At 39.7% G+C, this 26,939-nt stretch overlaps 2 protein-coding genes and 2 non-coding genes across 4 annotated transcripts in view; 3 read left to right on the top strand and 1 right to left on the bottom strand.

The window, feature by feature from the left end:
* The window catches only part of LOC147317990 (stromelysin-3-like), a 34,858-nt gene extending 33,447 nt beyond the window's left edge, over positions 1-1,411 (bottom strand). The window contains exon 1 of the mRNA XM_086315416.1: positions 999-1,411. Within this exon, the coding sequence (XP_086171542.1) occupies positions 999-1,115 (117 nt within the window). The 5' untranslated portion in view covers positions 1,116-1,411. The remainder of the gene's footprint in view (positions 1-998) is intronic.
* An 11,474-nt stretch (positions 1,412-12,885) lies between these two features.
* On the top strand, positions 12,886-12,957 carry trnac-gca (transfer RNA cysteine (anticodon GCA)). Its single transcript has one exon. It is a non-coding gene; the product is annotated as a tRNA-Cys (tRNA).
* A 2,125-nt stretch (positions 12,958-15,082) lies between these two features.
* Positions 15,083-15,154, top strand: trnac-gca (transfer RNA cysteine (anticodon GCA)). Its single transcript has one exon. It is a non-coding gene; the product is annotated as a tRNA-Cys (tRNA).
* Positions 15,155-20,687: 5,533 nt separating this feature from the next.
* LOC147317987 (uncharacterized) lies at positions 20,688-26,838 on the top strand. Its single transcript, XM_086315415.1, has 8 exons — positions 20,688-21,069; positions 21,556-21,827; positions 23,044-23,197; positions 23,280-23,526; positions 24,363-24,463; positions 24,648-24,798; positions 25,870-25,975; positions 26,718-26,838. Exons 1-7 carry the CDS (start codon positions 21,002-21,004, stop codon positions 25,945-25,947), a joined length of 1,071 nt encoding a protein of 356 aa, XP_086171541.1. The 5' UTR covers positions 20,688-21,001; the 3' UTR covers positions 25,948-25,975; positions 26,718-26,838.
* Positions 26,839-26,939: the final 101 nt, after the last annotated feature.

The following is a 26,939-nucleotide window of genomic DNA, read 5'->3' as shown; positions in this document are numbered from 1 at the left end:
AATAAAAACACGGATTAAAGGAGTAGTAAACATAGCTGAATCTTAAATTACAATGCTAGAATAAATAGTTACATTAAACAACACTGCAGCATGTGGTCAAGTCCCCCATAATGGCAACAGACCAAACAACTGCTAAATTAGAAAAGCCACCACAGCACATGACAATGACAGAAAGACGCCATCATGCCGGGGCCATATGGAGGACCCCTCACTTTTATGGTGTTGTTGACAAAATGCCTTTAAGAGCTGTTATTACAGCTTCCTGCCCTGCAGACAGACTGCAGGAACCCTGCAACCTTTATTTTCTCTCTCCCTCCTCCCAAACCATCAGATCCTCATTACATCTGAGTCAAAACCAAAACACTCTGCTGTCACCCTGCGTGCATGCAATGCAGAAGACGTCAGGTTTGGCTGCAGTCACGCTCGTGGATGCTGCTGCTGAGCAGACAAAAAGTAAACAGTGATGATAGTAATTTCTTCAAAGTAAGAGCAGCTCTCGGGCTAATTACAGTGACAGGTCAACTGCTGTGCGCCCCTAAAATAGCCATTTTCTTAATTACAACACAAAGGTCATTGGTCGTGATGATTGAAAGCCACGCGCGTGCACGTGCGAGCACTTTTGCAGCTGGAGAAACACGTAAGAAAACCTGGAAGTAATTTCAAGTCAAGCCGTTTTTATGCAACAATTAATAGCGTGTTTATTCTGGAGCAGACTCTAAAGTCTGCACGGTAAAGCGGGCTATTGTGCACGACTGTGTGCACATGTGTCCGTGTGTGTTTTAGGGGGCGTTGGGGCCGATTGTAGCAGCAGAAAGAATGAAGAAAGCAAACACTGCACAGTCCTTCAAAATGAAAAGCAACAAGTCATGTTTGATACGTGCAACAGTGTCAGAGCTGAACCACTCATTCAAAGTTTACAAACTTCTGCAAAAGCACGGATGCTTCGACTCGGCGACAAGTTACAAAAATGGGGAAAAAACAGGCGTGCTCCAACTCACCGGTGCCTCTTTGTACCTGCTGGACCCCCGCGCTGGAAGACAAAGCATGACCTGTAAGTACTGCAGCGCAAAAACACAGCAGCACACGACCAGAGAAGTCCGCATCATTGCAGCCATCGGAGCCGTGGGGGTGGTGTACAGGAGAGCTGTTTTGCGCAGTGCAGAGCCCGGAGTCACACCGCTGCAGGATCTGGGGCAACTTATATAGACAGATTTCTTTGTTCTCAGTTTTTTTTCTCCAGATAGACTTTCTTTTTTTTCTTCTTCTTTTTTCTACAGCCCCGGGCTGATAATACCACCCGCTACCATGTGACTCGTAACCCTTTCACTGCCACGCCTGTCAACGCAAAACAGATGATGTTGATGGCTTTGGGATTTTCACCCACCTGTTATTTTTTATTTATTTATTTCAGAGACAAGATTAAGTTTAACCCAGGATTAAGTTTAAGTGGGGAAAGTGCATGAACTATAAACTCAAACACATGTACAGCGGAACTATTCAGTACTTTTAGAAAAAATGCAATGCGATTATTCTGAAAACAAGATGAAATAAGAGTGAGTGGGAGAATTTTTTTTAAAACTTAATTTCCATAATCACGCAGGTAGCATGTAATCGGCTCTGTCTGTCTGTTTGTTTGTTCGCAGTTAACACTTTTCAAGATATCATTTTTAAATTCTGTGTGATGGTAAAAACCAAAAACAGCCAGAGCTGATTTATTCTTCCTGAAAATATGTTCAAGGTCAAAGTCAAAGTGATCTACAGCAAATGTGAAAATTAATAATCCCACTTTTTAAACATTATCCTCAAACTTCACATCAGTATACTATTGAGTCATATACCATATGGAGAAAACTGTACAGCACACTTTTTATTAAAAAAAAAAAAAAAGACCTACAAGATCACACTGGCGCCATAAAGTTGGCAAATTCACACAATGCATGAATGTATCTTCAAACCTCATTTACGTTACAGCTTATAGAACCAAAGTTTTCAGCCAATTTGGCTCCGACCATATGTGCAAAGATAATAAAATAAAAACATTTCAATATGTAATTCTTCAGTGTCACAGGTCAAAGGTCAGGGTCAGGTGAATTAGGAAAAAGCTTTAGTTTCCATTGGATGATGCCCTAAATGTAACGCAATAGATTATGTTGATGTCATTGGGCGACGTAAGCATTTTCTTTGTTTGAGATCTGTAGAATCTGATTTTTCAACACATAAATGTATGAATTCACAATAACACACAAAGATTAATACACTACTAGATTTCCGTAGTACCAATCCTGACATCAGCACTAATAATCTATAAAAACTGTTGATATCATCGCATTGTAATAAAAAAAAGGCTGACATCAGCATGTTGTAATAAGAATATCATAAAACATCAGAGTTTTAGGATTGTGTTCGGCCTTCTGGTGGAATGTAATGGTATCACATGCAAAGCAGGTGTGATTTAAACTTTTTGTGTTGCCTGACACCAAACCCCCTTTTCTTGGTAACATTATGGGTGATTGTGCCAGCACATTATTGTGTTAGGTTAGGGTAAGCACTTATACAATGACATAATTCTGAGTGCATCATTAAGAAATAAGACTCTGAGTTCATTTCCAATAAGTGTTATTACTAAAGATTTAAAACCTGTAAATCAGGGTGTCCTTACTTTCACAAAATTCCCTTATTGTTGGAAGTGGCTGCAGTGGAACTGCTGCCAATCTCACCTCTGACTGTCATGTCATGGAAACGTTATTACTACATTAGCTACAAACACCTGGAAGGGGTCCAGCCAGAACTCTAGAAGCTTCAGGTGGGTTTAGTGGGTCACTGGTGAGGACTGGACCTCAAAGTTTGTAACATTTAACTAAACAAATGAAAACTTTGTGTCTGTACATGGTTTTTAATACTCTATTAAAGCGTAACATGTCTAAAAGTAGACTTGTAAGTGATAACACTGGACCTATATGACCTTTATAGATGAGTGATGTACCCCAAGGAAGAGAGGTTATCCAGAGATTCCACTGGATTCAGTGTAGAGTCTGTAAACATATATAACTGAGTCATTTTAATTGTAATAAAGCTTAAAGTTGTGTATGAATAAGGACAGGCCTCCTTTGATTGACTGGTGTGCCAAAAGATATAACTGATAGATGTCTGCTTTTACACACCTCTGATTATTTGAGCTGGTTTTCTGTCCACTGTTTCAAGGTTGTGAACACTGCTGCAGTCTATCCTGGCTGCCATGGGGCAAGAGGCGGGTCACCTGTCTGTCACAGCGCTAACACATTGAGAAAGACAAACATATGACCAGCTACGACTGGCCAATTAACCCAACATGCATGTAGTTGGACTGGGCGAGTGAACACAGGGAGGAGGTACAAACCCAACCTCTAGACTGCCACGTCGCCCGCTTTGGAGCATTTTAATGCAATTTTGTGACAACTAATATGAAATGATGTGTTTATTGTAATAAGAGCCCTGTTTGTGTGTGTGTGTGTGTGTGTGTGTGTGTGTGTGTGTGTGTGTGTGTGTGTGTGTAATTGAACAACTTAATAGCCAAATAATATCATATAGGCAGGTCAAAAAACATCAATTTAAGATAAGATAAGATAAGATAAGATAACCTTTATTAGTCCCACACGTGGGAAATTTGTTTTGTCACAGCAGGAAGTGGACAGTGCAAAAGTTATGTAGCAAAAATTAGAATACAATAAGAATAAATACAGTACACAACTGTACAGAATAGAATAAAATAAAATACTATATACAGTAGAATAAAATAAAATAAATATACAATAAGATAAAAATAGAATACAAATACAAATACTATATACAACTGAGTAAAAATACAACGATGACAGAAAGGATTATTGCACTTAGTATTATTGCATATGTATGGATGTGTGTGCTTGATCAGTTAAAGTCTTTATTATGGAGTCTGACAGCAGTGGGGAGGAAAGACCTGCGAAATCTCTCCGTCCCACACCGTGGGTGCCGCAGTCTCCCACTGAAGGAGCTGCTCAGTGCTGTCACAGTCTGCTGCATGGGGTGGGAGACGTTGTCCAACAGGGATGACAGCTTAGCCGCCGTTCTCCTGTCACTCACCACCTCCACTGGGTCCAGAGGGCATCCTAGAACAGAGCTGGCCCTTCGGATCACCCTGTTCAGTCTCTTCCTGTCCCCAGCAGAGATGCTGCCGCCCCAGCAGACCACGCCATAAAAGATAGCAGAAGCCACAACAGAGTCATAGAAGGTCTTCAGGAGTGGGCCCTCCACCCCAAACGACCTGAGTCTCCGCAGCAGGTACAGCCTGCTCTGCCCTTTCCTGTAGAGGGCGTCTGAGTTATGAGTCCAGTCCAGTCTATTGTTCAGATGAACACCAAGGTACCTGTAGCTGTCCACAGCCTCAATGTCCATACCTTGGATGTTCAGTGGTTGCAGTGGAGAATGCTTGTGCCTGCGGAAGTCTACCACCAGTTCCTTGGTTTTACTGGGCGTTGATCTGGAGGTAGTTCAGCTGGCACCAGTCCACAAAGTCTTGGGTCAGACCTCTGTACTCCTTGTCGTCCCCATCAGTGATGAGGCCGACTATTGCAGAGTCATCAGAGAACTTCTGCAGGAAGCACTGGGTGGAATTGTGGGAGAAGTCTGCAGTGTAGATGGTGAAGATGGTCAATTTCATTGACTGCAAACTTTATTCCAAAACAGTTTTGTTTCATAAATGCAAACTAATTAAATTCATGCGTGCTTCACTTTAATGTAGCTAGCAGTAAAGCTCTAGCTAACAATTTACATAAAAAGCGTGCTTGCATGTGGTTTTCTCTCCTTGTGGTGTCATAGTTGACCCATCATTAATACATTGTTCATTACTACATTACAGCATTAAATATAACACTGATAGATTAATCCTATTAAATCCATTAATAGAATTTTGTATGAGTAATCTGAATTTGTAAAGTAATTAGTAACTGAAGTTACAGTGACCCCTGTCTAGGGCAGCCCTGTGACACCTGTGACAGCTGTGGCTCCAGCCCCCTGCAGCCACGAATTGGATAAGCTGTGAATGGATGGATGGAAATCGAAGTATTTTAGTTGCACAATTTAGCTTGTACTTGTTGTACTTTGTTACTTTCCAGTACTGCTAATATTTGCCCAATAGAGTTTGATGAAAGGACACTTAGTATGATAATACTTGACCTCTTAGGGAGGAGTATGAGTGAGGTGAAGTTTTTATAGCAATTCAAGGAGTGTGTGAGTGTGTGTGTTGACGCAAAAATACTCCCTTCGTGAGGAAAACCTCTTTGTGAGCCGGTGTGAGAACACTTCTGTAATTATAACCACTAATAGCGGTAAAGAATTTAGCAGTGCCTTTCTGTGTAATGACTGTCAGGTTTCTGAAGGCTATTTGAACGTGTAAAAGGGTTTCAATAAAATCTGATTGGCTGACAGGGAACTGCAAGCCCTGCACCACATCAGGCCTGTTATCTGCAAGTGTAATGACAGAGAAAAAGGAAAGGCTCTGTAAGAAAGTAACACTACTCATTTCTGGACAGGAGACTGTAATTAATGTTACTGCATGCAGATGAATTACGTAAACAGGCTGATTTAAAGCTTGCACTGGGCTGATGAGAGTATATATAGAGAGAACCACAGCACGACACGGTTGTTTTTGTCCACGGTGACAAATTAAACTGTAACTGACAGTTTAATTAATTAAACTGTAACATTTATTATGATTAAAAACAAACATTTGAAATTTCAAATCCTATAATGAATAACACCGAAGTCTTTCAATGTAAGAAACCTTTATTCTTTTGAGCATCACAAACTTTCAGGGGACACCCAAAAGTCCAGTTATTTTACAAAATAAATTTGTATTTTACGCACTCTATGCAGTCCGGCGATAAACATTGTGAATCCCAGGAGTTTGTAGAACCAAGTTCAGCAGTAAAAACTTGAAGTAAATATTTTATCGTTCTCTCACATCACTGAGGAGGAATTTTGGCCCACTATTCTTTGCTGCTTCAGTTCATTGAAGTTTCCACACATTCGTTTATTCACAGCTCTCTTAAGGTCCTGCCAAAACCTTGATTGTGCCTTTGCAACATCTTCTTCTTTTCCTTTTCAGCCATTATGTTGTAGATTTGCTGCTGTGCTTGGGATCATTGCTCTGTTGCATTACCCAGTTTTAGCCAGGCTTTAACTGTCGGACAGCCTCGCATTTGTCTACAGAACACTTTGGTATCCAGACGAGATTAGACTCAAGCTGTCCGATCCTCACACCTCCACTACAGCTTGACAGTTGGTATGAGGTGTTTGTGCTTATATGCTGTGTTTGGTCTTCACTAAACAAAGCATATAAGTACTGTAAATTGTGTGCAAATGTAATTGGGACACAGTATGTGGTGCTTTTGGTCCAGATGAACAGAATCAACCTTTTAGGATTTACTTACCTGGATGATTGAGCACAGATCAAGACATTTATTTAGATGCAATTTTGCAAACCTAAGGTGCGCTGCCGTGGTCTGTTTAGTGAGAAGAGCCTTTCTTCTAACAACTCTTCCAAAAAATTCAGTCTTTTTCTTTTTGCACTATCACAAAGTTTAATATTTAACATGCAAACTGAGGCCTGTAGAGTCTGGGATGTAGCTGTTGGGTTTTCTGCAGTTTCTCTGAGTGCGGTCTGATCTTGGGGTGAATTTGCTGGGACGTCCACTTCTGGGAAGATTGTGGTGTTGTTGTAACATAGACTGGAAAGCTTCAGACAATCAAAAACTGTCTAAATGTTTACTTTTTAGAGGTAGTGAAACTTCAATTAGTCAGGTGTGTTTGATTAGCTCCAAATGGCTGATACTGTCCTACGTTTTTGTAGGAATGCTTTCCTGTGAAAATTTCTTTCTTCACATGACCGTAAATACCAGCAAGGCATAAAATGCTGGAAATATTTTTGACTCCCAGGCTTTCTAGTAAATAATATAACCACCAGCCTGTCACATGTGCCTGCAAAATGCTTTTCAAAATGACTAAAAACTTGGGGGGGAAACATTAAACTGAATAGAAGTAATGAAAGGCTGTGTTGAAACATGAATTTCAAGGGTACAAATTGATGTCTTAGAGTAAGATGGGCTCTTTTCTCCCCACAACCACTTATTTAGAAAAAGTGCTTACGCTGCAAACCGGAGCTCAACTTTTGCTAATACGGTCACATGTTTTTACTCACTGGCACTTCATCAGCATGTGATATAAAGCCATGGTCGGAGATAACAAGCTTTTGACATGGAACTGATAAAATCTGTGGTGCCAAGAAATGCTTTGATAGGCAAAAACTGAAAAATATGTTATCTATTAAGTTCTGCCATCCACAGAAAGATGAAAATTGAAAAGGAAAAGAAAGATGGTTATTAAATTTAGATTTAAGTGACTAGAATGATGTATGGTTTCCCAGATATAAGCAGTGGATCAGCTTTCCTACTGGCTCATTTTAGCCCAGTAGCCCTTAAACAGGATTCCATGAAGACAACGACCGAGATGGAGGAAGGTTAAAGAAACCATCATGTCTGCATGGAGAAGAGGATAAGATCTGGACAACTTAAAGCTCCTGTGGTGCTTTTAATATAAAGAACAACTTCACTTCTTGACCGAAACATTTCAGCCCCGATTGAGGCCATAAGCCCAAACACAAAGAAAAACCATTGTTTTTATAGTTCGGTGTCGCTGGTGCTTTAACTTATTCTATTTTTAAAAGTTTGCCAGTTTACTTGGACTTCAAAAGCTGCATATTTGTCTCCATCTATTACGACAGAACCAAATCAATGAGATAATTTTTGCCTCAGGCAGGCATCTGAGAGTTTGTAGCTGAACCTCAGATCTACTGCGTTTTGATCACGCTCCATATATTTTTATTGTGTTTGAAAGAAGAGTGTTCCTGATCTCCAGCAGGTCTGTTATTTCATTCTCTCCGTACTTTCCACAAATGTGTTATTGTCTAAAGTTAGCGCATACTTAAAACAGCTCTGGTAACTGTACATAAACCTGTGCTGAGCTAGCCAGTGTCACTGTGTGAATTACATGAATGAGCACTTCCCCACAGATGGTCCCAATACATTTTGCTCCTCTGTGTTTTATTTTTCTTTTTTACAAGTGGTGGCACTGCTCCAACACATGACAGCAGCTCTCAATTAAAAAAGAAATACGCCTCAAAAGGATCCAAGTCACTGCCAAGTCCAATAAATATGAACAGGAATCTGCTGGAGTGACACTGGTCAAAGGAAACAATGGAAACTTGGCGTTTCATTTAAAATGCTGATTAAGGTGCTGCAGAATGCTGATGCATGTAATTAGAAACACAGCCACCAGTAAAGGTTTAAATGCCAGCATCCAGGACTAAATGTTAACACAGGCTGCTTCAAGGTAGTTTTTCTAGTGGCTGCAGATGTGAGCCATGTGAGAGTGGCTGGACTCTGTTGTACTTGGATGGCATTACTGGTTAGTTCACTGTGTTACAAACAGTTGAAGATAAACAGAAGATGCGTCTTCATGAATTTGATAGTTGTCAAACTTTTTGAAAGAGCCAGCTGATATATTTCAGTACACACCAGTGTGCACAGAAAAGCTTCTGTCCTCTTGCATCTCATCTTTGTTTTCTTTTTATTGTTTTCTTGAAATCCAGAAAACCGTCTTCCTGGCTCTGTTCAGAACCTTCCCAAGTGGTTCCTATGTGTCTCATTTCTTTGCTTAACACTGCCGTCTGAAAAAATGTTTTCCCTTTTAATGATAGGTCATTAGTCATCTGCGCAAAAAGAAATTGGTTCTATTGATGCATCTGTCTATCCATCCATTCATCCATTCATTTATCCAGGTCTAAGTCATGGGAGCAACAATCTAAGAAAAGATGGCCAGACCTCTCGTGAGTGGACATGCCTGAAACGCCTCACCCATGAACCATCCCAGTCCGAGGGCTCACAGTTCTATCTGACAGAAAGTTTCTAAGGATTATTGCAGGGAAATTAATTCAAAGTAGTGACACATAAAAATCATTTATAATTTTGTCTGGTTGGATGTTGAAACAGTAACACACTGTGACAAAATCCAGTGATGCGCTTCATGAGTCACCAAACCAGTCCACCTCTGAATCCTCAGATTTATTTTCACATTTGTACTTTTAATCAGTTTTTACTTCTAGTCGTCTTTTTTAACAGTTTTCAGTTCATTTTATTTTCAGATTCCACACTAAGTCGACTTGTTCCAGTTCTAACTTAAAAAGGTTTTTATCATTGTGCTTTTTGTATTTTCTCCTCTAAAACAGGGATAATTTAATAGGTTCTAAGTAGGGCTGAACGATATATCGCATTTGCGATAATATCGCGACATGATCAAGTGCAATTTTCTAACCGCAAAGGCTGCGATTATACTCTGGACATGTCCAAATTCATGGGCTGCATCCTCCTGAGGCCGCATTTGTAGACCGATTACGTCACAGCGACGCGCCGAAGGCTGTCCAAATTACTACCATATCCCAGAATTCATAGCGCGGCCCAGCCAAACTCCAGTTTCCAGCAATGGCGGCCGCTACTAAGTTTTAAAATTACTCATACTAATCTTTCTGGGTCACAAAATAAACTTTTAACATATTTTCAGGCGAGAAAGTAGTTGTGTAAACATCAAATATCTGCTCGGTTTATCAAGATATCCCATATTTGCAAAAGTGCTTCGACGTTTTCAGAGGCGTCTGCTACCCACCAGCTCGACAGCTAGCCGGGAGCTCGAGGGTTACTGATGCGGCCGAGAACGGCACAACTCCCGGCACATCATTTTCAGATCACCGCGGAGTTTCGCTGCTCGGGTTAAACGTAATATATAAGTCACTTAGACAACCTAAAAATGTTATTGTTGGGCTTTTTTCAGTGTTTTGTTTGTTCGTGAGTAAATCGGTTTGGCTGAGATTAAAGTTATTAGATTAGATAAAATAAAACTTTATTAATCCCCCGGGTGGGTTCCTCCTTGGTTTTCACACAGCTGACTAAACGTCAAACAGAAAACTTATTAAACAGAAGTATGAGACAGTCGAGAATTTACACCAGTGTCTGGTTATATTTTAGATAGCAAGAAGCAGACGGCCGAGTTTATTAAACTCCACCGAGACAGCGGTGACGCTAATCAGAAGGCTAGACCGTCCAATTTCACGCCTTTAAATTTTAAAGGCGTGTTTGTGTGTGTGTTTATACAATTGCTATTATGTTTGCACTTTATGTGTAATGTTACTGACTGCAGAGATCAGTAAGATGTGTGTATTTTTTATTTATTAGTTTTATTTATTTAATATTATTTTTTAATTGAATGACTGTCTAGTAGTTAAGATAAGATAAGATAAGATAAGATAGAACTTTATTAATCCCTCGGGTGGGTTCCTCTGGGAAATTCGATTTCCAAAAAAGCACAGCACCGACAGAAGTTACAGAGTTATACACACACACATATATATAAATACAGAGACAATATAAATAAAATATACGAAGGGGATAAATAGAATAAATAGGAATAAAAAATAAAAATACAAGTGAATTGCACATTTCAAGTATTGAGTCTATTGCACTGTTGACTATTTACAAAAGTATTGCACAAGGTATTGTACAGTGAGGTGAAGAGGCACTACAGCTTAGTTGTTCCCTCCTTTGTCCTCCTGTTTCCCCTCCCTCTCCCCTCCAGAGAGGAGTTAAACAGTCTGATGGCGTGTGGGACAAAGGAGTTTTTAAGTCTGTTAGTTCTTGTCTTTGGGAGAAGCAAGTTCACAGATGTCGAAAAACTGAGTGTGGTAAAGCCACTGATTTTTTTTAATGTATATTTCTGCAATCTGCACATTGTACTGACTTTCATTTTAATGTTTACACCAGGGTTCCTTGTCAGCACTTTATGCTCAGATGTTTGTAAGCTAAAAATAAACTATTGTGTATGTTCAAATATACTGTTGTGATTGAAGAAGTTAAATAAAAATGTCAGTCATCAATTCATGCATCACCTCATGTCATCATAACAGAGGTCTGTCTTCCAGGAAAGAACAGTTTAAAATTAATGTAATATAGTATTGGCCATACTATATGATGTATTGCTTGTCTTTGTTTAATAATACAGAAGACAAAGACCTTAAAAAATAATCGCATATCGCATCGCAATCGCAATATTGGGGCAAAAAATCGCAATTAGATTATTTTCCATAATCGTTCAGCCCTAGTTCTAAGTGTGAGTATTACAGTGGACGTAATTTGTGAGGCAGTTAGGACAGAGATATGTAGGCATTACAACACACCCAACCCACCAGTGTCTCCTTGCTTTGCTTACTTTCTGCTAGAAATGAAACACAAACCAAGACATTTTTTGTAAAATTTGAATTTATTTTGATCCATGTACAGTATATAAGCTTTTTTTTTTTAAAGTAACAGAAATCTGCTAAATTCAGTAAAGTTCAGCTTTTTTTCTACTAAGATCTACTTTACCAGTTAACGTCCACATTATGAACCTGTGGTTAAGTTAACCTACTTATTTCTCATTCAGCATTTTAGGTTAAACATGTCACATCCACATTAAGGAAAACAACATCCACGATCATGCTTTTAAATATTTGACACACATAACAATCATCACAGCCTAACAGCTGCACGTTGGTTCCGGGCTTATGTCCAATCCTTATTTATGCCATCTCTTTGTAAAGGTGAAGTCAAGCCCAGGATGTTTTCAGATGAAAAGGTTCCCATCTGGTCCTGACCCAGCAGCTGGTGCCTTTTGAACGGAGGCTTCAATCTGTTTATTATCACACGCTCTGATTATGCTGATGGAGCTCCGTGTTTTTCCTTTTGGTAAAAATGCAAAAACCATAAAAAATAGACACACAAACAATTGTGCAGCGTGACATGCCAGTGACATAATGCTGAGCTGTTGTTTGCATGTGTGCGATGGTTGTTGTTCCCTTATCACATCTGCCTGAACACAAATACATATTTGAAGGGTTTTTGTATGTTACAGCATAAAAAGACCCAGCAGCCAGTTTGTCACCGCCCCTCTAAAGCGTAACAGTGAAAATCTATGGACGTTTTTCTTGATCTTAGGGTGTTTTTCTTGGCTTACTGGAGTGTTTACTGGTTACTGGCAGGAAAGCTCAGCCTCCACTGCAGAATAAAAAGAGGACAAGGATGCTGTTTTCCCAGCTGCTATCAGTAGCTTTCCTCGGGTAAATGGAGTGGGGGATGGTAGATTACCTGGACTAACTATGGAAACTGTACTTGGCAAAAGAAAGAGCCCCATTGTCAGTGAAGGCAGAGGCGGATAGTGATAGAAACCAAGAATAAACACACACAGTAGATAAAAAGGTATAAAAAGTTCTGAAAAGTGGATGTGTGGAAGTACAGTCTCAGTTTCAGGTCTTACTAAATATCGCATGGTGATCATTTTGTAAATTATATAAATAATCCCATTAGATTCAAAATGTGTGATAAACCTTCAAAAAACAGGTGAACGAGGGTACGTCTTGGGGCAAATCTACATTTTGATTGACAAGTTGTTTGTAAGCTTACAGTGTTGCTAAGTTTCTCACTGGGATTTGTTGGATCAGCCTATAAGTTGAATTGAAAGGTTCATAAACCAGTGGGTGATGTGACGGGCACTAGGCCTAACTTTTCATGCGGTTTTTGTACAGGTGGGTTCTGGGAACGAGGGATATAGCTCAGGGTTTGGTGTCTAACTGCAGCGTAGGAGGTCTCTATGCTAATTCAACTGTAACTATGATGGGATGTGTTGCGAGGGCTTTTGATGCACACTTCCATCAAGTTGAGTGATCACCTTTACCCTTCTGTTAATAAACTGCTAACCTGATGCTAAGTTTTTCAGTGCCTTCAGGCAGCTGGGGGTGTAGCTCAGTGGTAGAGCAATTGACTGCAGATCAATAGGTCTCTGGTTCAAATCCAGATGCCCCCTGAGTGTTTGTTTGTTTGTTGCAAGGATGAGGTATTTTGTCAGGGCTCATGAAACACTCCCCCTGGAACAGGTGATGATAGTGTAGCACTTCAATTAAAAGAAAAATAAATTATGCCTTATAACTTTTTAATCTAAAAACTGAGCTGATGGAGGGGAGAGGAAGAAGTTGCGCAATGACACCTTGAAGCAGCAGTGCGTAGGTTTTAGTGGCAGCTAGTGGAGAAGTTGCAGATTGCATCCACATGGTAACCACGGGGCTGAAAAATAAAGTTGGTGTGGAACCAGCAAAGAATTGCAGTTTTTCTAATGTGCACTTGAGACTGTCGCCAAAAACAAGGCCCCTTCAACCTTTTAGTAGAAATAAGCATGGCAAAAAAGATTATCTTTCATTGGTTTATGGCCATTTCCTCCTTCACAACAACTGCAGAGAAGGGTGAATTTATTTCATCCAAAAGGCTCAAATTTAGGAGCATAGGAGGTCATATAATCTCTGTTAATTATCTTATGAATATTTTGACCTGCTGTGGCGTTTGTTTTCTTCAGAGTGAGATTCTAGCATTAATGTCACTAATAAAATACTATCTGGTAGAGCTGAAGTTAATGCATGAGGTAGGATGCCACTCATGTTTCCAAAACCAATGGTTTACATCAAGGTGATTGCGTCCATCTTTTATAGATGTATGTGACAGCAGCCAGGACCGAGAAGTAAGCTTGTGTCTCCTCTCTGAAGCTCACAGACGACTGACAAAATCAAAGCTTCATCAACACTGATCTGTGACTGCACTCAGACTACTTCTTTGCAACAGCCAATTTAAAATAGCATAGAGCAGCGAGTCGCATTATACAAGCAGGCGATGCTTGTGAAATGATTCAGGGCTTTGATTTGTCTTGACTTGACAGTCTTGAAACCCCAAACTTGGAAACTCGCTGCTAAGAACCTTTTGAACTTGGGTAACTGTGTGTGTGTTCCTGCATGCCACATTAGACTCATTAGAGTTGAGAAAACTCTTCCTGTTGGTTTCAGGTGATTGAAGGGAAGCAGGGTGTGACATTATGCACCAGTGCTGTTTCCTTCACGGCTACTGAAAGTTTGATCTTACATTTTGGAAACTATTTCCTGTATTTTAGGTAAATTAAGCGCAGCTCACGAACTCCCCTGAAGGTGTAAAATGAGCTGTGATGCCTGCAGCTATGCAAATGTCACAGATAGCAAATCATGAAGGAACATTTCAGCTGTGTGATAACTCAAACAGGCTCCAAAAGGATCCTTTAAAGGTTGATCGTATTCTGTTCTTCTTATCGTCTCCGTATCCCGAACCAACAGTGGCTCTATTCATAATGAGGTTGTGAGCTTCATTTTATCCAGACTTTATCCCACGTCACTCAAACACATGGCGTCTCCCTCGAACTTTAAATAGTGTTTTAGCCCTGCAGCCACTCGAACACCTTGTAGATCAGACAAAACAACACCAAAGGCGAAACGTTTCAAGATGCTGCGCTCAGCACAACAAGCTATCCAAACTTCAATCTTTTAATTAAACACTTTTGCACGTTTAACAATGTTCTATAAATATGTCCCACAAAGTGACTTCTTTTACAGTCATGTCTTCAAACACATATTTATGGGAAAGTCCCCTCATTTTGCTTTACTTTTAATATAATTCAAGCAATCTTTTGTTTTTATTACAGTTTATTGGACCTAATGTTGTCTTACCTATCCGTGTTTTTATTTTGTAGCTTCTGTAAAGCATTTCATGATGTGGATTTACAAAAGTACTATATAAATACAATCATCTGGTGGGTGTGCCCTAGTAAGTACACCTTCCTAGTACCTTGTTGGATCCCCTTTTGCTGTCAGTGCTGCCTTTATTCTTTGTGGCACAGAGAGAACAAGGTGCTGGAAACATTCTTTGACGATATCTGCAGAGTGTGGGAGGTCTCTGGTTCCCCTGCTCAAGAATTAAATACAGAAACGTGACAAGTTAAAGGAAAAACGTGGCTACAGTCAAGCAATCTGCTGTGCTGTGTTTGCATTTTGCTATTGTGGAATTGGGTCTACTTGTCAGTTTAATTGAAAAGTTCATAAACCAGTGGGTGGTGTTATGCAGGCAAAAGACCAGAATGTGGGGGTATAGCTCAGGGGTAGAGCATTTGACTGCAGATCAAGAGGTCTCTGGTTCAAATCCAGGTGCCCCCTTCTATTTTCACTGTTACTAATATACACAGGCCAGAAATTGTACTCAAGTGATAGTAGCACTACCTCGACGTAGTTTTTACTCAAGTAAAAAGTAGCCATCCAAGAAATTACTCAACTAAGAGTTAAAAAGTATTGGGTGAAAAAGGCTACTTGAGTACTGAGTAACTGATCACAACATCTGATTTAATGTTTAAAAATGAGATATTCAGACAGACAAAAATATGTAGTTTAATACTGAAACGCAAAATGAAAATACTACAGATAAATAAGATGATTACAAATTAATAAATCTCAGCAGAGGAAACACTTTTCCAAATCATTATGAAACTAATATTTAGAGAAGGTAATATAAATATATGTTAGAATAGAGTAAAGTACTTCAAGTGACAATACATGGTGATACTTTACTTCTCCAAAGGGCACGACAGGCTCAGCAGATAGAATAACATTAAAACACTGTAGGTTTGAGTCTGTGTCTCATGCATTTATGGTTAAAATGTGTTTATTATTCTATAGAGTAGCAAGAATCTTTTCCCAAGTAAGAGTAGTGAGACTTCATAAAAGTCATTTTTTCTCAAAAAGTTACTCAAGTAAGTGTAACTGAGTAAATGTAAAATGTAAATAGTTGCTACCCACCTCTGCTAATATACGATCAGCACATGCTTCCGTCAAGATGCAGTGAACGAGCACCTAGCCTTCTGATAATAGAGTCAAATTCTGTCATTCAGGATGACAGAGCCCACATCCGTGTAGGCTCTTGATTTTCAAACATATTCTGTGCCCCAGAGAAGAAAGACCACACAGAGATAATGTAAGACAACGACTGTATGATGAGATAGGTGAGATTGAAGCTGGATACCACTGCGTTCAGAACGCAATGTTTGGTAAATTATGATACGCTTTAGGGCAGACCTAAATTGCGATTGAGAAGTTGCTGATAAGCTCACAGTGGTGCTCAGTGGGTCTGCTTGTCAGGTAAATTGAGATATTCACAAACCAGCAGGTGACATAATGGGCACAGTCTGTCTCTTATACAGTGTTTTGTTTTCAAAGTGGCTTGAAGGAGAGAGGGAGTATAGCTCAGTGGGAGAGATTTGACTTCAGATCCAGAGATCGCTGGATTAAATCCAGATTCCCCTCCTGCTAGTTTCCCTGCTGCTCACATGGGTATCAGCGCATCCCTTTTCTTAAACACAGGCGTGCTGTGGGGGACCGTCCCAGCTGACACATGATGAGAAGCTGCAAACACTCTTTAGCTCATCAGTCGGACCTCTGGAACAGACAAAAGACCTCCTTTGTGCATTATGCCCAACATCCACCTATCTGTCTATCTCTTCTGTCTCCATCAGTCTCTCTGATGGAGACATTTAGTGAAAATGCTTTAAAAAACTGTGATTCCTTGTCTTGGTTCTTGTTGGAAGTCGATGAACAAGGGTTGTTTTAAATTGTGAATCATGCAAAACTGCTTGAATCCAGCAGGCTGGTGCTGGAGTCTACAAGGTCCCTCCTAAGGAGCTTCATTAAAACATTTCATGGCTGTTTGGTGCTTTAGGGTGGTTTGGTAGTTAGATAAATTGTTGGGTCACAGCTTTAGCTCATGTGTCCATCAACTTCCACATGCTCTCGAGCTGAACACTGAGCTATTATTCTGCAGAGTATAAATCCTGGTCATGGACAGAAAAGTCGCCTCTCTTTTACAGCAACATGCGGGTGTAGAGCTCTGACATGTGATATATGAGGTAGAGCTGCAGCATCTACTGGCTTTAGATTTATATCTATCTGCTGACCCGCTTATAAAGTTCTTCTCAGATCAACTCTTCCACATTGGAGGCATACTCTACCCGTCATTCTTAATGAAGTCAAATCATCCGCTTCCTGTCGCTATGACGCTTCCTGTTAAAAGTCCCTGAACAAAGTTTAGCCGCTGCCTGAGAAATCCATCTTTCATGTGGCTGGTTATAGGTCCGTGTCAGCCGCACTTCTCAAAACAAAGAGCACATGTGTCCATTTAATGCAAACCAGACCGTGGACTGACTGGGCGGAGAGCTATGAAAAATTGCTCTGAAGGGGGCTAGAGAGGACGCGGTGGGGGTTATTAGTGGGTTCGAAGGCATTAAGCCTCGTTCCCTCGTTTTGGCGTGACCCCGGCCGACCCGTGGCAGCCCTCGCCACAACAAAAGGGCCAAAGAGGTGAAAGCAGAAAGGAAGGAGATCAAAACGGGGAGAGTAAAGTGTTCTGCTGCTGCTAATCTTTGATTTCCATTTAAGGATGTTTGGTTTCAGCATCCTTTGCAGTCAAATAATGGGTTTTCCCATTATAAGTTTACATCAGCAAATGTCAGTTTCCTGTAATTTCTGGGATGAAAAAGAAGTTTGAGCTTGTGGGTGTTCAAGACCTTTGATTGCTAGAATGATTGAAATCTGCAGTGGATCTAAGCAAGGCCACACAGTTGAATTAAACCTTACTTTCCTTTGGAAGTGGCGTTATAGTGGCTCTTTTGGTAAAAGTACTAATGCTAGTAAATGGTGACTCAACTGGTTTTGACTACAACTTCTTTACTCTACTGCAACACTTCATACAACTTGTTCCACTCAACTATTCACACAAGAAATTTTGTACACCTAAGTGTTTTTGATCTAACATTCACACTTGGACAAATGAGTCAGGAGCAACTTGGGGTTCGGCGTCTTGCCCGAGGATACGCTGGCATGCCAGGGATTGAACCACCAACCCTCCAAGTAATGGATGCCCTCCTCTACTTCCTCATCTTCAGCAGGTTTAGCTTCCAGTGAAGCATATACAAAACAACAACAAAACTATATGTTTTTTAACTTTTTGAAAACATTCTGACCTCAGGGTCCCATTTCAATACTTTTCACATCATACACTTCTCTATTTTTATTTTTTACTTTTATTGACTTCTTTGTGAAAATATGTTTGATTGTTCTGCGATGTGTTTGCTTTTTATTTATCAGATTTGTTATTTTCAGGAACAGACTGTGTTTGTGTTTGTTTTAAAAATAAAACACGTTTCACAACAGAAGTGATGCTTTTCAGTTTGACACTTCAAAGAAGGCCTTTTGTAGACGGCTCAGTTTATCAACCGCTTCTTTCTTTCTTTCTTTCTTTCTTTCTTTCTTTCTTTCTTTCTTTCTTTCTTTCTTTCTTTCTTTCTTTCTTTCTTTCTTTCTTTCTTTCTTTCGCTGAAGTGTTGAACTTGTAAACCAATGTTACAATGAACGTTAACAAATGTTCAGCTTTAGGTGTTTTTTAAAAATGAAAATTCCTCTCAAATTATCAAAATGCACACAGGAAGGTTGTTGGTAAGTAACTCTTAAAACCTGGTGAGTTTGAGAGTAAAAGAAATTAATAAAGTGAATTGTTGTTTTTTTTTTTTTACACATATGTGTTGATTCCAAATATTTTAAGCTTTTTCCCACTTGGAGGTTTGTTTTCTGAGAACGTGAAAGAATTCAGGTCAAGTATTGGAAAGATGGAATTTGTATACTTGTACAAAACAAAACAGAAAGATAACAGGTTGAAACACAGGAGCAGAACTGCATATTACAGAAAGAGGTGGTGGTAAAGCCAAAAAGCCCAAGAGGGAAATAACTAAGACAGCAATAAATTTAGACTTAATTTAAGGATGGATTTCTTCCTTATAACACTTCCTTGTAGACCTGTCTGAGCACCATGCCTCCTTCAAGCTCTCCAGCTACTGTTTCATATACGTACCATATAAGCTGATGTGCAGTTTATGTGAAAAGCTTCAGTAATGACTTTGTCATGACTTTCACTGCTTCTCTTGACTGCCATTTGTCAGGGATGGTTCAGAGAGTTGAAATAGCAAGCCGGAAGTACTTTCATATCTTTTTATGGTGTTTGCCTCTTTTAGAAACATCAGTAAACTTTATTTTCAGACCCCAGGGTGGTTGTTGGGTACCATCAGTGTTTGAGGAGACAGAAAACTAATCATCTGGAATGTCATCAGCTGATAATGATCCATGAAAGTCCTGAAACGTTAACAAAGGATTCCCAGTTCCAGTAATAGTGCACTAACGTTTAAAGAAAGGCTCATTTTGGCTCAGTCATCAAACTATTTCCTAAATATGTCCAAATATTTGCTTCCAGCTTAACATGCACACAAACATGTTGTGAACACAAAGGGGAATAACGAGGATCCCAGCGTCTCTGCTGACCTCTGTTGGTGGTGACTTGGAAATGCAACCAACTGGAAAATATCTCTAAAAATACCCACTTAAATCTCCCTTTGTGAGACAGTCACACCAATTGTCTTCAGTCTTTCCTACAAAATGTTAATGGATGAGTGATTAATGAGTACACAACCAATCTAATTAACTGAGTCATACAGTTAAGTCTATAATTTGTTGGATAACTACACAATTGTGTAGTTTTGTCTGTACATACTTTAGAGAAACTGATCAGGAACTGGACTCATTTTATACACAGAGCCACATTTTCAGATCCTCAAAACTAATTAGACAACCAATCAACAGGCAGTTTCAGGTGAGGCCTCTTTCTTCATTTCAAACAAATAAAGTAAACATGATGTTTGAGCTTGATTCAAAGTGCTGAGTTTAGAGTGTAAAGCTTTTCTCCGTGATTTTAAATATGAGGATCAAAGAGAGACAAAAACAACATCTACTGCTGAGGAGGTCGGCATGTCATCATCTTGGGTTCACAACAAGGTGCAAACCACTGATTAAGTTCAAGAACAGAAAGGACAGGTAAGATAAGACAGAGATTAGCCACCTCATTGCATTTCCAATCATAGGACAGACCTCGACAATAAATCAAGTCAATCTGACATACTGTCTGACCGTATATGTGTGTTTTATTCTTCATATCTACAATTTGATGTGTAAGTGTAGTTATTACCAGAGTCTAACTACTATTATATCATCCATGCAGCAATATCTGGGCTTATTCTTCTATTTTGAGTTGGCTGTTATCCATCCACACTAGGAATGGGAAACCTTTAATTTCAGTGTCTATGTGACATGGTGTATTCGAAAACAATCAGCGATGGAGAGGAAAGGAACAAAAACAGGATGAAAAAACAAAAGAAAACACATGTGAACTCAAATCCATCCAAATATAAAAGGAATAAACTAAAGAAAAAGATGACATCAGCAGCTTAAAAGCATAGATGTTAAAGATAAACTGCAGTCACTATGTATTGTATGTATAATCAACTAATGATGATCACAGTGTTGGCACTGTTTCATGGGGGTTTGTATTGCTTTATAAATATTACAGTATGGAAAAGAAATTTATATAACATAGAAAAAAGTTAATTTATAATAAGTATAAAATAAAACAGGAATTTTAAAATAAATTTTTCTTATTTAAGAAATATGAAAATCTTACATATATTTCTATATAAATTTTAAACTAGAAATAATAAAAGGCTAAATCCTCAAAATAATAATATAAATAAATAAACGCAACCACATAATATTGAAGTTAGATTGTGAAAACTGATCTGACAAACGGTCCCTGAAAGCATCACTCGATTATAACAACCTATTCCTTTTCTTCTTCGTTTTTTTTCTTTTGAAAAACACCATAAACTGGAATGAAGATATGCACAAAGAAGAAAATGCCACTGATATCGGATAAAATAGATAACATCGATTTAATAATATTTAATGTTTAATTAAAGAGTAAAGTTTGACTTGAGAACTTCCGGAGCGGTCAGTTCCTTAGTAACAAGGACAGTAGCCAAACGGTTTGTTTGCAGTTATCGTTTTCTGCTTAAACTAGTTAAATAACTAATAAAACCGGAAAATACACAGGAGAAAAAAGCAAGCACAGCAGATAAAATGGCTTCCGATAAAGAAATGGCCTCATATTTGAAACAAATTCGATATCTAGAGGAGCAGCTGGATAGGTAAGTCTATTTCTCTTTAACTTTTATCGAAATAAATCCGTAAGAGTTCATTTATACAGTGAAATATGAGTGTAATTGTATCTTTCTTTCCCACTTTTAACATATTAATGTTAATCTTATCAAAAACACTTTGAGCTTTTCCCTTCAGTATTGTCTACTTGCCTAACCTAAATCTCGAAATTTAGATTATTGGGAAGCAAATAGTGTAGTATGCAAATAAAATTGAGAGAATACTATATTTACGTTAAATATAACAGAGAATTAATTTAAAGTGCAGTACCAGGCAACAGTCTTGAGGCACCGCCCCCATTTCTTTAAGTGTTGCCTTCAAGGAGCCAGTTCTCCTTGTAAATGTTTTTAAAGCGGCCTTGAGCAACAATTAAGTGAACAAGTGAATGCAATGATGCACACTGTATGTATAACAAAGGTCAAACTAGATTCTTGACTCTAATCCCTGAGCCTGCCGTGTCCCTCTTCAACCTGCAGCTGTCGGCCTAAACGAGAGCAGATGGAGAAAGAATACCAGGAGCTCGTCTCTGAATTCGCCGTGCTGCAGGAGGACTCAAAAATCCAGACTGGTCACCTGAAACGCATCCTGACTGCAAAAGAAAAGAAGGTGTCTGAGTTGTTGGAACAGCTGGAGAATGAGCATCAGGAAGCCAAACGCTACAGAGACAACCTGATGCCACAGCACAGCAAGGAGATGCAGGAGATGCGTGAGCGGATTGAAAAGCTCAAGTCAGAGAACAAGATAGAGGGTGAGAACATTTTGACAGCAGCACCAATAGGAAAAAAGCAAATTATCAATGAGACCAAAAAGATTATTTGATATTCTTACAAATTAATTCTTCAGTACCTGAAAACAGGACAGGAAGCACATCAGAGCACTTCCTGGGTTTACACTGTTGTTGTTTGAGGAGCTTTTTGAAAAGGGAAAGATAACCATGTGCACTCATCAGCCACATTATTAGGTACACATCTGCAGCTGCTTTTTAACACAAATATCTAATCAGTCACTCGCATGGAGGTGACTCAGTGCATTTAGTATTCACTGATTTGTTGTTGCGATGTCAGAATGATTAACTCTAGTTCAGTCTCTCTCCACACAGTAAGCAGACTTTTCCACACACTCCGTGAGGCGTCATCTAACCATCATGGCCAAGATGACCGACTGAAAATCAAACCGAGCACATAAATGGGGAACAAAGGGGATTTAAGTGACTTTGAATGTGGCGTGGTTGTTGGTGCCAGGTGATCTGGTCCCAGTATTTCAGAAACCGCTGATGTCCTGGGATTTTCCCCACACAGCTAATACTAGGGTTTACGGAGGATCGGCTAAAAAAGGGAAAATATCCAGTGAATTCTCTGGGAGAAAATGCCATGTTGAGCTGATAATAAGGCAAAAGTAACTCAAATAACTACTCAGCAGAACCGAGGTATGCAGAGGAGCATCTCTGAATGCACAGAACTTCGATGATAGCAGATGAGCTACAGTTGAGTCCATGCCACGAAGAATTAAGGCATCGCTTAAGGCAAGAGGAGTTTAATCCGAGTATTAGCAAGGTGTAACTAATGAAATGGCCGGTGTGTGCATGTACAAACGTTGGATACGTATAGATGCAATAACTTAGTAAAGGGCTGTTTACAGTGTGATGTCAAATAGAGAAATTTAGAATAAAAATAAAATGTAAGAAGCAGTGAGGACAGTGTGGTCACAGTCCCCACTGAACAGGTGGTGCTTACACACTGTTTCAAACACCTTCGAGTGGAGCGTCATCTCTTCTCTAGCTCAGGGAGACATATTTCGTTACGTCATTAAATCCCAAACCTTAGAAACGACTAAAAATAGCACTATTGTTTAACAATGAACCACAGGCTTAGTTTCAGAATCAACTTTTTAGATTTCCTTACCTGGATTACCCAGCATGCATCAATAATCTCTTTGCTACCTGTACACTCCTCTCCTCCCCTCAGTGAAAAAGTTGGAGCAGCAGAAGAAGGACCTGATTTCAGTGAACTGGCGTCTGTCTGCCATGGAGTCTCTGTGGAAGCAGCTGGAAAAACAGAAGGAAGAGCATGACATTGCCACCAAAACAGTGAAGGTGGCAGAACAGGTGGAGATGGACAGGTGAAGTCCAGTCAGGATCTCACTGTTTCTTCACAACAAGCAATAAATATTCATCCATTATTCTCTCTCGTCCACTCACCAGGAAAGTTGAGCGATTGCAGAGCATCGTGGAGCCTACTGTAAAGCTGAAGACTGAAAAAATACTTACGAAAAACAGGGCTGAGCACGAGGAGCGGCTGGAGCAGCTTCACTTTCTGAAGAGTGAGCTGGTGCCCCTGCAGGAGGACGTAGACGCCATGCAAGCCAGACAGAGGGATCTTTGTTCTGAACAAGATGAACTGGAGAAAGATTTCATTAAGATTATCCAGCAGAAATCCATCCTCAAGAAGGTGAGAGGACAGCTGTTCGTGACAGTAATGTCACCTCACTAAGACGCTGGATGTTTCATATTAAAGCGCCTTCCAAGTCAAATCAAATCAAATCACTTTTTATTGTCACATCACATGTGCAGGCACACTGGCACAGCACATGCGAGTGAAATTCTTGTGTGCGAGCCCCACAAGCAACAGAGATGTGCAAACACAACAGCACAAACGAGCAAAATACAAGAATGGCCAACCTGAAACTAATAAATATATGTACAATATATAATAGTGTATGCATTTCTCAGGAACTGCGGACAGCTCACAGCAGCTTCCCCGAACGGGTTTGAGACTGAAAGTTTATATAAATCTACTCAGTTTCAGTTTTTTCAGTCAACTGATGAGAGTGATTTTAAGTAGGACTGAAAAAACAAACTTATACCTATCATTCAAAGTTGCTGCTTCCCAAGAAGTTAGCAGTATTTTTGAGATTTTTGAGAATTCGCAGTATTTTTTATTACATTTTTTTTCTCTACATCAAATAAGAAATGAACAGCGCATGTCTTCCATTTCCTGTGAGGACCAAGCACTGGTCTCAGTGTTTTGCACTTACACATATACTTAAAGATATCTGTTTTAGTGTCGAAAGTCAAACCCAAGAAGAAGATGGAAAATTGATGTTTTATCTGATAGGATGTATGAAATCATTATGTTTGCAGCTTCTGCAACGAGAACGCCTGAAATATATCAGCTCCCAGCATTGAGCTTGATATTGTTTATGACTATGAAATAAAAGTAACATTAAATATCATTAATTAAAGCACAATTATCACTAAAATCATTCACTGTCTTCCATTTTTCAGAACGTACATGAGCTAAGAGAACAGTGCCAGCAGTTGACTACAGAGCTGAAGGACTGTACGCTGGATAAGCTGCGCACACTGGCTAAAATCAAGACTCTCAGGTAGAAGACAAATGTCTTTTTAAATGTCCACAGAACAGGATCAGACACATATTTATTTTAGTACCAACTGACAGACTTACATTAAAAGAAAAGATTCAGGCTATTAAACACATTTTCAGCTCATCTCTCGTCACACATTTAAACTGAGCTACGCTCTAACCGAGTGTTTAACCGTTGTTTTCAGCCAGAGTCTGTCTTTAGTGCACGAGGAGTGCCGTCAAAAATCAGCCAGGATAACTTCACTCTCAGACCAGATCCAGAAAGTCAGGTGCAAGAATTTGAAGCTGGAGGGTGTCAAGCAGGAAGCAGCCATCATTCTCGGACACATCCTGTCGGTAAAACACAGTCAGGGTATCAGTGCCGCTGTTTTAGTGCCCCTGGAAACTCAAACTCTGGATATGTGTGGCAGCTGCAGGGCAGGAAAATATTGGTTACTGTCCACGAGAGCTGCGTTTGTTCAAGAGAAGGCAAACATCCCATTTATATTCTTAACACACGCATCAAGTGGTGCAAGAGTTGTAGACAAAGTAAAGATTTATATTCAGAACTTATAATATTTTCTTTATTTTCAGAGTATTTGTTTGTAAATTAAAGACAGATGTCACGAAGACAACAAATGATGGTTTCTTTAAAAACATTTGAATTTGCAGCGTTTCTTTTGAAAGGTTGGAGAATGTCATGTTTACAGGTAAGTTTAAAATGTCAAGTTGTCTTTTTGCCTCCCAGAGGAGAAAAGTAATAATAATAATGGACTGGATTTATATAGCGCTTTTCAAGGCACCCAAAGCGCTTTACAACACCACTATTCATTCACTCTCGCATTCACACACTGGTGAAGGCAAGCTACGGTCGTAGCCACAGTTGCCCTGGGGCAGACTGACAGAAGCGAGGCTGCCATATCGCGCCATCAGCCCCTCTGGCCAACACTAGTAGGGTAAAGTGTCTTGCCCAAGGACGCAACGACCAGGACAGAGAGCCCAGGGATCAAACCGGTGACCTTTCGGTTACAGATATGCTTCCCAACCCCCTGAGCCACAGTCAAACAGAAAAATATCAAACATTATCTTAAAAACACACAAGACATGGTTAGACTTTAGTAAGAGCTGAAATACAGCAGTAAAAATGGAGTAAAACCTACAGTTAGAAGAAAAAAATGAACTATATTTATAAGCTCATGCTTACTCACTTGTACCTGCACCTCCTTCCTGATTTAATGCATTAGCATATCCACTACTGAGAAGGATTAACTATAATCTGTTAGATTCTCACAAATGTACTGGGTAGTCGTTTTAAGAATATTTAATATTCAACTAGATCAGATATTTGAGTAAAACTTTCTCTATGCCTCTGTCCACTGAGATGTCTGTCAGTCATTATCAAAGCTTTGCATTTTCTGTCATCTGCAGGATGCAGAGAAGTCGTCTGAGAATCAGTGGAAGGTGCAGAGGCTGCTGGAGATCCTGGAGAGCACCGCCGTGCTCTGAAGATGACCTCTGGCCTCATGCCAGTCAGGTACTGGAACCGCTCTTCACTGGATTGTGTGTCATACTCTCATGACTTGTGAAAACAACAGTGCGGACTCTGCTGGGAGCTGATCTCTTGTTTTCATTGAAGCTGTTTCCTCTCAGCAGCTCAGTGAGCTGGATCAGAGCCCTGCGAGGCCCGAGTCCTAACAGAGCCAGAATGGCTGTTAACACTTCTCATCAAAGTAGCTGAACAACAATGCATTCCTCACTAAATGAGGCTTCAAGTTTAACACACAGTAGAGTAAGCCAGTGTCCTGGGCCTCAAACGTTCTGCCCTTTCTGCATGAATGCCAGATATTTAGAAAAGTAGTTCAGCACCTAAATTATTTTCCTTTAAATAGGAATAAAGAGTGAAGGAAGAAGAACAAAAGGATGGGGCTATTTTATGGGTTGATCTCACTTAGAAGTGAATCTGCAGATGTTAAAAGACGACTGCAGACAAACCAAAGACCACTGAGTGGTAATATTACTTTGATGAATGTGGAAATAAGCAGCTGTTTGCTAACAAATTCCTCCTTCCAGTTTTATAACATGATACTTCTAATGTGGCCTTCCTAGTGTGTGCTGCACATATTTTGCATTTTTCTTTGACAAATAGTCAAAATGTGTTTTAGTCTCCGTAAACGTAAGGTGTTAACGTTCAGCAAAGAATCTTAAGGTAGTAAATGTAACATTCCTAATCTTGTCCTGTGTATGTGTGCAGCGTGTAAAATCTGTTTCTCCCTCAGGAATCAGACACAGGAGCTTCTGCAGAAAGCTGAACAAAATCCTGTCAAAAGTGAGGACGAAAAAGTGGTTATGAGTCCGTCACCTGTGTGAAAATAAACATCTCTTTAAGCCTGTTCTGGTACTATTGCAAATGATCACCGTCGTTTTGCTACAGAACATTTACATTTACAGAAAGTTATGCGGGCGGTGTGGCGGCGTGGTGGTTTGCACTGTTGCCTCAC

Source organism: Aulonocara sp. 'chitande type north' Nkhata Bay, linkage group LG12 (assembly GCF_057382095.1).
Source record: "Aulonocara sp. 'chitande type north' Nkhata Bay isolate Kocher_YH1m ecotype deep benthic linkage group LG12, A_spYH_male_GT1.1, whole genome shotgun sequence".
Lineage (NCBI taxonomy): Eukaryota > Metazoa > Chordata > Actinopteri > Cichliformes > Cichlidae > Aulonocara > Aulonocara sp. 'chitande type north' Nkhata Bay.
This window is presented reverse-complemented; position numbering and strand designations above follow the sequence as displayed.

Excerpts from the sequence above, each read along its gene's own strand:
- LOC147317987 (XM_086315415.1), top strand. The coding sequence starts at position 21,002 with ATGGCTTCCGATAAAGAAATGGCCTCATATTTGAAACAAATTCGATAT. Across the intron at positions 21,828-23,043 it reads GTCAGAGAACAAGATAGAGG|TGAAAAAGTTGGAGCAGCAG; the intron begins GTGAGAACATTT and ends TCCTCCCCTCAG. Across the intron at positions 23,527-24,362 it reads AGAAATCCATCCTCAAGAAG|AACGTACATGAGCTAAGAGA; the intron begins GTGAGAGGACAG and ends TCCATTTTTCAG.